General features: G+C 39.6%; 1 protein-coding gene across 8 annotated transcripts in view; it reads left to right on the top strand.

The window, feature by feature from the left end:
• The window catches only part of Spice1 (spindle and centriole associated protein 1), a 48,765-nt gene that overhangs the window by 17,536 nt on the left and 18,685 nt on the right, over positions 1-12,544 (top strand). For all 8 annotated transcript variants that reach the window (XR_002383768.2, XR_002383767.2, XM_021229898.2 and 5 more), the window contains exons 6-11: positions 1,074-1,180; positions 2,286-2,401; positions 8,190-8,329; positions 8,529-8,666; positions 9,011-9,276; positions 11,138-11,269. Coding sequence is in view for 6 of the 8 variants with exons in the window: in XM_021229898.2 (XP_021085557.1) it covers positions 1,074-1,180; positions 2,286-2,401; positions 8,190-8,329; positions 8,529-8,666; positions 9,011-9,276; positions 11,138-11,269 (899 nt within the window). In the remaining 2 variants the exon portion in view is untranslated. The remainder of the gene's footprint in view (positions 1-1,073; positions 1,181-2,285; positions 2,402-8,189; positions 8,330-8,528; positions 8,667-9,010; positions 9,277-11,137; positions 11,270-12,544) is intronic.

Below are 12,544 nucleotides of genomic sequence, written 5' to 3'. Positions count from 1 at the left end.
CAGGCTGGCCTTGAACTCACAGAGATCTACCTGCCTCTGTATCCTGAGTGCTGGGATTAAAGATGTGTGTCACCGCTCTTTCTCTCTCTGTTTCTTTATCTCTCTCTTATTTATTATGTAGAGTGTTCTGTCTGCATGTATGCCTGCAGGCCAGCAGAGGGCACCAGATCTCATTAAGGATGGTTGTGAGCCACCATGTGGTTGCTGGGAATTGAACTCAGGACCCCTGGAAGAGTAGTCAGTGTTCTTAACCTCTGAGCCATCTCTCCAGCCCCTTGCTCTTCTTTCTTAAACCCAACTTGTAAGTGATTAGAAGAATTCTAGCTAGCTAGTATATGAAGATTATTGGGGCTAAGAGTCATAATTGGTTTGCTTTTTACTAGGAATATAAAGTGTTACAAATTATTCATCTAAAAGAATTACCTACAAACATATGGTGTGAAGTGCACTGTTTTGTACCTATAAAATGTGGCTTAATTTTTCAGTTTATTAAATTATCACATAATTATAATATGTATATTTACATATAGTTTGAATAAGCCTAACTTAAAATCTAAAGCAACTTCAGTTTCTTGCTAAAAGAAACTTTGGTTATCTTTAGTTGCATTTGATTATCACTGCCCCCATCCCCAGGGTCCGTAGCCAAGACTGGCCTTGAACTCCTGAACGTCCTGCCTCTTAGTTTCTGAGTGCTGACATTATAGGCATGTACCACCATTCTCTGCTCCAACATTATTAATCATAATCTGTATATAACTTGTTTAATCCTTCAGAAACATGGGATTTTTTTTAGTAGAATGTTTTAATTCCAGGTCAGCCATTTATTAGAATAACTCTGGGCTGCTTAATTTCTCCAAGTTTCAGTTTACTGATTTGTCAAATAATAGACTATATCTCATGGAATTTGTGAAGATAAAAGTGAGTTTAGATATAAGTTTGGTACATATACATACGTGTAAGAGGAGCTGCTGTTTGAGATTTCCCTGAAGTGAAGGGAGCCTGTGGCAGTGTAGAACTTGTAAAGCTGTTTAAGCTGATGAAAGAAATCATAATGACTTGGGTTCCTTCTGCAGGGTTTCCAAATGTAACAATGGCTCCAGATTCCTCTCAGAGTCTCATTGGAGTAAATCAAGATCCTGGCACCCAGTCCACCCTTAATGAATCTCTCATAGAGCCTCAGGTAATGCATTGCACTCACAACCAATTGCCCATGCTAAAAGGAAGTTCAACTTGATAGAGGCCCTGTGGTAAACATTTTAAGTGCTTAACTGTCAACCATCGTCCTGTCAATTATACAGAGATGGTAGATAAAGAAAATTGATAAAGGAGATTGGGAAAGATCCACTAGAAAAAGAAAAGAACATCCAAGAAGATAGGAAGTTGAAGGATGAGTGTGTAATTGAGTATGTGGAGCGTGTGTGTGTGTGTGTGTGTGTGTGTGTGTGTGTGTGTGTGTGTGTATGTGTAAGTCATAGGACAACCTTGGTGTCATTCTGAGGAATACTGTCCACCTCCTTTGAGACAGAATTTCTTATTGGTCTGGAATTCACCCACTAAGCCTGGACTGACTCTCAAGGAGCTCCAGGGATCTCCATGTCTCTGCTTCACAGTGCTGAGATTAAAAGCATGCTCTGCTGTGCCTGGCCCTTTAGTGTGTGTTAGGTGTTAGACTAAATTCCTCATGCATATACAACTCTTATTGATTGTAGAGGAAGAGAACTTGTAATGAGTAAGGTGTAATGAGTCAGAGAAGGAAAGGGAAAGATGGAATTGTCTCGTTAGGAATAAGCATGCTGACACTGACCTTGCAGAAGCATTTTGAGTGGAATGGCCAGATAGAGGCAAAGTTGCAGAGCACAGATGGTATCTGCGAAATGGGAAATGATTTTTTTTAAAGAGATTGTTTTGCCAGTAGTGGTTGCTCAACCATGCAATTACTAGCACTAGAAAGCTGAGATAGAGCAATTGTGAATTTTGAGCCAGTCTCAGGTACTTAACAAATTGAGTTAGCCTGGGCTAAACAAAAGCAAAACAGGAACAGAAGATAATCTCAGGGTGCACACAGACTTGTTGTAAGAAGGGAAAGTTTTCTTGCATTTAAATACTGACAGCTAAAGGGAGCTTTAAAGATGTTAGAAGGACACTAGAGGAAGAGTTGAGAAGCTTCGGTGTTTATTTAGTACACATATGAAGGGGTTAGCCTTGAGAGGAGAAATTTCTGTGATGAAAAGGAAGGATGAGTGGGCATGTAATCAATTTGTGCTCTGGTTTTATTTTTGAGATAGGCTCTTAATGAAGTAGATGATGAAGGAGAAGAGAGCACTGCTCACAGTCAGTCAGATGACAGCGAGAGTGAACTGCCTAACTCCCTCAACTCCCAGTCTAAGAGGAACACAGAGAGGTATGTATGCGTGTGTGTGTGTGTCTGTGTGTGTGTGTGTGTGTGTGTGTGCATTTGACCATCACAGAAGAAGCTGTACATGCTGTGAAAAGTCACTCTAAGAGTGCCAGGATGTATTTTTGTTGTTCATTTTTTGAGACAGGGACTCTTAAGTAGTACTGACTGTCCTGGAACGCACTCGTAGACGGCTGACCTTGAACTTTCAGAGATCTGCCTGTCTCTGCTTCCCAGGTACTGGGATTAATGGCATACACTACCACCACCTGACTGTTCTGTATTTTAAAAGTTGTTGTAGGAGTGCAAAAAGCTCTTTATTCCTCTTGTATTCCTTCCTGTAAATACAAGTAAATGTATAGACATATGTCTCCTGCTCTCTTGTTTCATATATAAAAGGTAGCATACTATACTTGAATTTATCACCTGACATGACCTGAAATCACCCCCCAGCCTCCCGAAAGGTCTTAGGGATCACTTGCTTTGTTTTTACAGAACAGTGAAGCAGCTCTGGGCTGTAAATTGAGTGAATGTCAGATTACATTGGTTAATAGTCTAGTTTCTTAATTTTTCAAAGAATTGGGCTCCTGGCTTCTTAACTTGAGCTAATAGTTTTATTTCTCCCACCCCAGTTTTTTCTCTTTACCTGTTTCCTCTCGACTTAGGATTGTAGTATATTTTTTTCAGTTGACAAAAATAAATGGGTTATTTAAGAAACCAAGCCATTTCAGTTGATATTTCTGCTTTTCACTGAGAGTTGCTTATACATATATAACTAAGGCAAAGCAAAGCAAGACCGTGGAACATCCCTGTCATTTCTAGTTTAATCACACTGTGTTCAGGCTGTGGTCTGTAATTTTTCTCCTTGTGGAACTTGGTGATGCTTTCTTTATGAGCTGTCTATGATCACATTTTTGTGAGTATTCCATGTACACGCTTGAGAAGTGGCTATTCTATTGGAAGGTACAACGTTCTGTGTGTACATCATAACACCTACCTTGCAGACTATGTTGTATTTCTTCTGTCTCTTTAGTTAATTTTGCCATATTATAGACCAAGAGTGATGTATTAAAGACTCCTAGTTTTAGCATGCTTCTGTTTTTCTTGTTTTAATAACTTAATTGAAGTTTAATATATCCTTTTTTTGTGACGGTGACTACTGTAGTTATAGGATATGTATATCTATAAATGCTGTATCTTTACTTTGATCAATGGCTTTTAACATTATGATCTCCATTGTCATAGTAAATATCTTTTGGTCCAATCTGTTTTTTCTGAGATTGGGAGTAAAACCTCTACTTCTTGTTTCTGATTGTCTGCACTATCTTTGCTTTTTATATATAGTCTTCTACATTTAGCCTTTTGCAGTTATTTTATATTACTTGTGCTCCATGTATTCAGTAGAGAGTGAGTATGGCCTTCTTAGTCGATTGGAAATTCTGATTGATGAAGTAAGCTGGTAACCCTGGTTGATACAGTAGGTGTGTTAAATGTCAAATTTGCCATATTCACTAATAGTACTGTACCTCGAACGGTAGTTATTGTTTTTCCTTTCTGTTGTTGATTTGATCTCACTGTGAAACTCAGGCTGGCCTCAAACTGCCAGCTTCTGCCTTAGCCTCCTGAGTGTTAGGATTGCAGGCTTGCACACTGTCTTTTTCTATATGTTCATTGTTGGTCCTTAAAAAGTTTTGGTGTTTGGGAAGAGTGTAGTTCTGTTGTGATGGCTGCCTTTGTGTACAAACCTTTTTATAGGACTGTTAGTCCTGTTCTTAATCTTTGCTGCTAGCTGTGTACTTTCTTGATTTTTCTTTGCACATTGACTAGTCGACTGAGCACTTGTGCATTTCTCCCCTATTGTAGTTGCACCCTTAGATTTGAATTGACAGAACATAAAGCATCTACACACTGTGTTTCCTGTATATCGTGACTTTTTTATCTTACAGTCATGAAATTATTAAATGTTCATCAGCCCTTTCATATTTCCTTGATTGTTTTGTAATTGAATCTTGATTAGTTAAAGCCCATGCTGTGGGCCTGTGAATAGAATTCTTGAATTCTTTAGACGTTTTTCTTTTTCCCCTTTTATTGAAAATAGTTTTTGTTTCCTTACAGAATAATATATCTTGATTACAGATTCTCCTCCCTCTTCTCCCAGTTCTTCCCAACTTCTCTTCCCAGCGGGATCCACCCTCTTTCTGTCTCCCATTATAATCATACAGGCTTCTAAGAGATAATAATAAAATTACTATAAATTATAATATACTTTATTTTATTATAAATTATACATAACATTATATAATTTAAATATGAAATATATACTGTGTAGAATATAATAAGATTTTTAAAAGCTGACATCAGAATTTGACAAAGCAAACAGAAAGAAGAGAGCCTAAGAGAATGTACAAGAATCAGAGACCCACTTGTTCTCACACGCAAAACCTCCCATGAAAACACTAAACTGGAAGCCATACTATATATGCAGAGGGCCTGGTGCAGAGTCCTGCAGGCTCTGTGCAGGTAGCCTCAGTTTTGTGACTTCATATGAGTTTTGCTCATGGGGATTTAGAAGGCCATGTTTTCTTGGTGTCCTCCATCTTCTGACTCCTACACTCTTCCCATCTCCTCTCTTACAGGTTCCCTGATCCCTGAAGGGAAGAATTTTTTTTTTTTTTGAGATGTACTGTTTTTACTCCAGCACTACCTCAGCCCACTACTAGCTCATTGAATATTCTCTTCAAAAAAAGAGGAGGCAAGCATTTTAGAGTTCAGCAGCAGTTGAAGTGGTTGGAATTGCCCCTGTATTGTGCAATGACCTTGCAACAAGAAGTATAGCGGCAAATCGGGCTCAGGTTCTCTCTGCTTCACCTCCCAAAGTCTCTTGATACAAGGACAAGAAGGCACTGGGCACAGTGTTGTGAATCTTTGCCAGAAACACAAGAGCTCTCATCTTGTTGGTTTGGGTATAGACACATGGACCTCACAAGATAATGTGAAGGAGCAGTATCCTGTCTCTTTAGGCTTTTCCTGTCACATTCCACCTCAATGACAATTGCCCCGTTCTTCTACAGTGAGCTCCTGTGTTGGCTCTCTTGATAGATTTTTTTTTTAATTTTATTTTCCAGTTTAAATTTAGATAAGAAACGAGGTTGCTTCACAAGTCAGTTCCAGGTCCCTCTCCCATTCCCTCCCCTCCTCCCGTGCCCTCCCCTCAACCCTACCCCCCCTTATCCCCTCATTCCCCCAGGGAGGGTGAGGCCCTCCATGGGGGTGTCCATAGTCTGTCATTTCATATAGGGCAGGGCCTAGACCCTTCCCCAAGAATTCAGGGTGAGAGTGCACCTCACATTGTTCTATTGGAGTCCAAAGTCCGTTTGTACACTTGGGATGGGTACTGATCTGCTGCCCAAGGCTCAGTAGATTCCTGAAGGGAAGAATTTAATGGAGGCATCCTGTTAGGTCTGAGTGTTCTAAGGTCTCTGATTCTCTGCATAATATTTAGACATTTTTCTATAGCTTCTGTATTTGAAGGACTGCTGGCTTTTTTGGCAATAGTCTTCACTCTTGGTTAGCCTTATGTGTTGCTTTTCTGAGGTTTGATGCTATAGTAATTTTCTTGCTTTCATAGGAAATTTGGTGTATTTGTCTAACGACTCAGTTTCCCTCACCTCAACATTTTTTTTCTGCCTTTAGACTAAAGTGTTATTTAGATGTGTCCCATAATTGAGGATCCAGGACAGTTTCCCCTTATCCAACATAGTTGGCCCTTTAAGTTGTAGGTTTGTCTTTCCCTGTCCCTGTTGCTGGGTGTTAGCTGTTCTGTTGATATCCTGCTTCTCCCATTTACATTTGCTTTCTTTATCATTTGTTATCTCCCTAATCTAATCTTACCTCCATTCTTTTTTTTTTTTTTTTTTTTTGGTTTTTCGAGACAGGGTTTCTCTGTGGCTTTGGAGGCTGTCCTGGAACTCACTTTTTTGTAGACCAGGCTAGCCTCGAACTCACAGAGATCCGCCTGCCTCTGCCTCCCGAGTGCTGGGATTAAAGGCGTGCGCCACCAACGCCCGGCTTTACCTCCATTCTTGTATTGCTTTCCTTAACTTCCTCAATGCTCCTTATGAAATTAACACCTAGTATTAATTTTTATTTCTCAGGTAGATTTTCTTTAAAGAATTTCTTTCATCCATTCAATAAATCATTTTTTCTTGGTGTTTACCCATTTAAAAATTTAATTTTTTAGGCTAAGTGTGGTAGCATACGCCTTTAATCCCATCACTCAGGAGGCAGAGACAAGTGGATTTCTATGAGTACAAGGCCATCCTGGTCTACAGAGCTAGTTCTAGGACAGCCAAGGCTATGAAAGAGACCTGTCTTCAAAAAAAATTAATTTTTAGAATTTCTTACTCAAAACATGAACATGTGTACACACACGCAACCTTTTGCTATTGGGAAATGTTTTAAAGTTTGTTTATTGTGCTGATGTTTGAACTTGGACTTGAGTATAGTCAAGTGCTCTGCCACAGAACTGTCTCTAGCCCTTAGTTTTCTCAGGCACAATTTTACTCTGTACGCTAGCTGGGTCTCTAGTTTGTGATCCTTTTGTTTAGTTTCCCAAGTGCTGGGACAACCAGCATGTACAATGACCACATCCTGCTCTTTTAGTTTTTTACTTCTACTGTGAACTAGATATGAACGGCTTAGTACACACACACACACACACACACACACACACACACACACACACACACACACACACACGTAGTATCTTTAAATGCTTATATATGTTTAATTCCATCTGTGTGTTGTTCTGACTTCCTCTTGGTGTTATCAGAAAGGGTTCTTCATTAACCAAATCATTTGAATTTAAATTTTCTGTTTGTAATGTCACTATTGTATGTATGGATTTTGTGGATATAGTTGAGCAACTCCTGGTCTAAGATCATTCCTTTCTGTCAGTTCTATGAGCATTGACAGTGCTGAGAATGTTTGTAGAAAAGACTGAGGTCTGTCATGAAAGGGCTTTCAGGCACTAAGTCCCTAAGCTCCTCTTCTGACTCCTGCCCCATCTCTGGTGCAAAGCATTCACTTCACTATGAGCAGACTGCTGTGCAGATGGGCTCTCTTGAAGAGGAGAGAAACCACATGTGCAGAACCATGCATGCATAATTACTTTAGAGAAAGAAAGAAAGGAAGGAAGGTGAGACTATACAACAAAACTACAAAGGCAAACACTGCTGTGTACAGGACCGTGGGACAGGAACTGGAAGGCAGGTGGATTGATTTCTTCCCTAAGATGAGGGGCCTTTTGACTTCCTACCTGTCTGTATCAGCTTTGTTCTGTTGCTATGATAAAATACATGGACAAAAGCAGCCTAAGGAATCTTGGTTTAAAGTTGCAGAGGAGATCCAGTCCATTATGGCAGGAAGGCATGGCGACAGGAGCACCAGGCCAGCCTGTACATTGCATTGGCAGTCTGGAAGCAGAAAGTGAGAGGAGGGAGTGGGGCCCAGCTATAAATGCTTCCTTCACCCTCAAGCCTCACCTCCAGCAAGGTTCCCTCTCCTAAGGTTCCATAACCTTCCCAAACAGCACCACTGGCTGGGACCAAAGTGTTTGAATGTGTAAGCCTATAGGGTACATTCTTATTCAACTCAATATCGTCTTGTCAGCTAACGTCAATAAAATTGTTGCCTTAGTTGTGAACTGATGAAAACTCTTTCAAACCAAGCACATAAGCAATTGGACAGTTTAAACGATGGCACCTATTAATTGTAATTGTCCCACAATGTATAGGTTTCTTCACCAACTAAAGGAAGAGAATTCTGAATTAATCAATCAATTGTGGACTGATATTCAGCAGAAAATAGCTACCCAGTCACAGAGAACCCCTCCAGGAACTCCATCCTCGGTGCTCTCCGCAGAGGAACAGAAAGGCGAGTTACTCTTTTGTAGTGTTTCCAGTAGCAAACTTTTAGGTTTTGTTTGTTCGTTTTGAACACAGTCATTTTCAAATGCTACTTAACTTTTGGAGTCTTTATGCATTGACTAAAACCCTGATGAATCTGTTTGTGGGGGTGTTTTAGAGAAAACATAGTCCCTTGAAATGCTTTCTGCTGTGTTCTTCCTTCTCAGCTGCTCTTAATGCGACCAACGCTATCAAGAGAATCCAGGCTGGGCTTCAGCCTGAGGAGTCTGCTGAGACTGTGGACTCCAGCTGTGTGGTGGAGCAAGTGCTGAACTCCAGGAAGCAAAAGCAGCTGTTTAATAAAGGTCTACTTTGTCTCCTTTACAAAGATGAATTGTTAAACACGCATCTGTTATAGCTTTATCAGTCACCCAGGAAATATTTTTCCCTGACGCTCATCCAATTGGATGTATTTAAGTATGAGTTTGCTGAGGGAAAGCTAAGAAATTCTTTTTGTGCACATATGTGAGAGAGTTATAGTACCTTAGCTATAAATAACGCAAACTTTGTTTCAACACTGTAGGTTTTTAATCATAAAGACTGTGGTAACTTCTAACTTTTTGAATGGAGAACAATTAAATGTTTTCTCGGTAATTTTGTATTTGTGGCTTTCCTGGTTTTGAAATAGAATTACTTTTGTCGTTCTCAGTGAAAAAAAAACCAGATATGCGTGCTCCTTCCAAGCAGAAGAAGAACATGTTATCTGCCAGCACAACTTCCACAGACTTGCCAAGTAACAACGCCTCCAGCCTGGATGTCCTCAAACACATGATAAATGAAGTGGAGCATGAGATGGAAGAGTATGAGCGGTGGACGGGCCGTGAGGTCAAGGGGCTGCAGGGTGGTCAGGGGCTCACAGGCTTCACTCTGTCGCTGGTGAGCTCTCTCTGCCGCCTGGTTCGGTACCTTAAAGAGGTAAGAATACAGTGTATGTGACTCTTCAGGTATGAATATATGTGGATTGCTTTCTCATTGCTTAATTTATTGCACTCTCCAAATAATTCAAGTTAAATTTGAATAGTTTTGTTTTACTCAGTATTAGTTTATCTGCAGTAAAATTTATGCATGTAATCCCCGTCATTTGACACCTGCTTAGGTAAATAATTCTGATATTGCTGTAAGCTTTAGAAAAATGTCATCAGTAAGAAAAATGTGTAAGTGAATAAAGTAATGTCTTATGCTAGTTGAAGTATTACTATTAGGGTATTTGGGTTTAGAAAGCACTGGTAACGATAGCTTCATTGTGTTGCTTTCCTTTGCTGGCTGCTCCCATAACTCATTTTGGAGAGTTGCTTTGCCTGTAATCTGTAAGTTTCATTGGTGGGAAAACTGTTCATGATTTCTGTAGACTGGGAGTTGTCTAAGTGGAAGATGTCTTACTATTGTGAAAGTAATTTGTACAATAAAGAAATGTTTGCTTATAAATGATAATTGGTCCTCAGGTGGTATAGAATTAGTTAGTAGAACATTTAATTTTCTATACCATCTACTTAAGGAGTTGGGGTGATATCTCAGTTGCTGAAGTGTTGGCTTTGATAGCATGAGGATGAGAGTTTAATTGCAAAAGCCCTTGTGAAAAACAAAAAACCAAAAAACCCTGGGTATGGTGTCTCAGCACTGGGGAAGTGAAGATTACCATCCTTCACTTCATTAGCCAGCCTAATTGCTGAACTCTAGGTCAGTGAGAGACACTGTCTGTGTTTCTGAGAATGACACTTGAGGTTTGCTTGCATGCACACCCTCATATACATGTATATATACACATTAGAATCTACATATAGTTTTATTTACTATGTACTTAAATCTGTTGAACAAATATGGCAATAACATTTAAGAAGATTTTACTTAAGCAGTAGATATATCACTGTAATTTACATGTCATCTGCATGTGTTTTCTTAAAAGTGTCTTGTAATGAAAGCTTTGTTGTACTGTCAGACATGTAAAGGTCTTTTCAGTAGATCCTTATTCTGGGATTATTTCATTCTTTCCTTCAGAGTACTGTTCATGTACCTTTTATGATGTGAATGATATTGTAGTTAGTGGATTTCTTTCCCTTTTATCTTTATTTGATTTGTTCTTTGACAGTTCCATACGCATACATAGTACATTCTGATCACTGTCACCCCCATCCTCTGTATTTCCCTCCCACTCCTGTTATCCTCCCACCTCTCAGCATTCTTTTGCCCTAAGCCTGTAGTCCTGTAAAGCATTGCAGGCTTGGTAACGTGCCTTTTAACTATTCACTTACTTCCAAAGCTATGATTTAATAGTAGAAATAGGCAATATAGTTGAATGTACTTGGTTATTTTTGTTTTGTTTTAAGTTATATTTAACAATCAGTTTTTGATTAACAGTATATCTCACAGCATGAAATTCAAAGATACAGAAGCACTAATTTTCATTCCTACTTAATAGCTAACCTGTTTGTTTCCTTGTAGCCTATGGTTATGACCAGAGACAATGTCTATTTAGAGATGGCTTGTGTATTCAAACAGTATTTAGTCACAGCCCTTCACTTTTTAAATGAAAAAGAAATGTAGTTCTTTAATTCTATATTCTGTTCATAGAAGTGTTACCTCTTTTTAAAGATGGGATGAGGACAGTATGACTTCTAAGAAGTTTTAAATCTCATCATTGTCATGGTTCATGCTTTTAAATCTCATCATTGTCACGGTTCATGCTTTTCTGTAATTATCTTTGCTGTCTTTGTATAAATGAAGTTTTCAGTATGTGATCCTACTTTTGGGAATTTACTTTTGTTTTTGTGTTTTGTAGAGTGAGATTCAACTGCGGAAAGAAGTAGAGACAAGGCAGCAGCTGGAGCAGATGTTAGGTGATCACCGAGAGCTCATCGATGCTCTGACAGCTGAAATTCTTCTCCTCAGAGAAGAACACAGTACCATGCAGGTATTCACACGCTCTCCCAAACACTCCATGTTTAGTAGAGGAGAATGTCTGTTTATGTGCAGGGTTCTTAGAGAACATAGTACCACGCAGGTATTCACATGCTCTCCCAAAGACTGCATGTTTAGTAGAGGAGAATGTCTGTTTGTATGCAGGGTTCTTGGAGAACATAGTACCACAGAGGTATTCATATGCTCTCCCAAACGCTTCGGTGTTTAGTTGTGGAGTATGTCTGTATGCTTGCAGGTTTCTCTTGGAGCTGCCTCTGGCTTAGTTGCACTGTTGCCATTTCCTGTCAGGCTTAGCAGCAGCAGTGGGTATTAATGGCATTTATTATGCCAGGGTCCTCTATTTGAAACTCAAACTGCACATAACAATATAGGATAAGTTTCTAAGAACTATACCGTCGAGTGGAGATAACAGGATCTACATTTAAATAGCTACCAATACTGTGTCCATTCATACAAATTGTGAAGGGGTGTTCTGGTAGCCAGTTGTGGTTTTAGAGCAGAGGAGAGCCTAGCTTTTAAGCCCTCCTGCAGTGACATCATGTTACTCATGGTTGTTTTTAGCGACTTCATACTTGACTAATTGTTCTACCAAAAAGGCATACAATATCTTTTCTAGAAAACTGACTACTTGCATGCTTCTTTAAGTGTGTGTGTGTGTGTGTGTGTGTGTGTGTGTGTGTGTGTGTGTGTGTGTGTGTTAGGTGACAGTATGTGTTCATATGTGTGGAAGTATGTGTGGAGGACAGAGGTTGATATTGGGGTCACCTCAGTGACACTTTATCTTAGTTTTTGAGGTCGGTTTCTCAGTAAAGGTGGAGATCACCAGTTTGGCTAGACTCTGGCCAGTGAGTGGCAAGAATCTTCATGCCTCTGTGCCCCCAGCACTGGGGTTACAAGCATGTACTGGCATTATACACCTATAAAATCACTGTTGCCTCAGACTGCAGTTTCAGGGCAGAAGTAGGAAAGGTAGTAGGCCATGAAAGCAGAGCATTGTATCTAGGAGCCGTCAGATTGATTCAGATGGGACATAGCAGCCTGGTCTAGAGTGGAAACGGGAAATGAGCAAATTTAGAGTATATTTTGATGGTCAACCGATTCCATTGGAAATGGTGTGAGGGGAAGAATGTGAGAGAAAGAGAGTACCTCTGACTTGTGTCACTAGCTGTCATCCTTGGTTTCTCTTACTTTGTCTTTGATACATGGTCTTGGCAGTTCATATAACTACTTTTTCTTCTCTTTTACCTGCCATTTTCTATGCTTCTAA

Source organism: Mesocricetus auratus, unplaced genomic scaffold (assembly GCF_017639785.1).
Source record: "Mesocricetus auratus isolate SY011 unplaced genomic scaffold, BCM_Maur_2.0 Super-Scaffold_100008, whole genome shotgun sequence".
Classification (NCBI taxonomy): Eukaryota; Metazoa; Chordata; class Mammalia; order Rodentia; family Cricetidae; genus Mesocricetus; species Mesocricetus auratus.
Note: the sequence above shows the minus strand (reverse complement) of the source record. Positions and strands in the feature narration are given on the sequence as shown.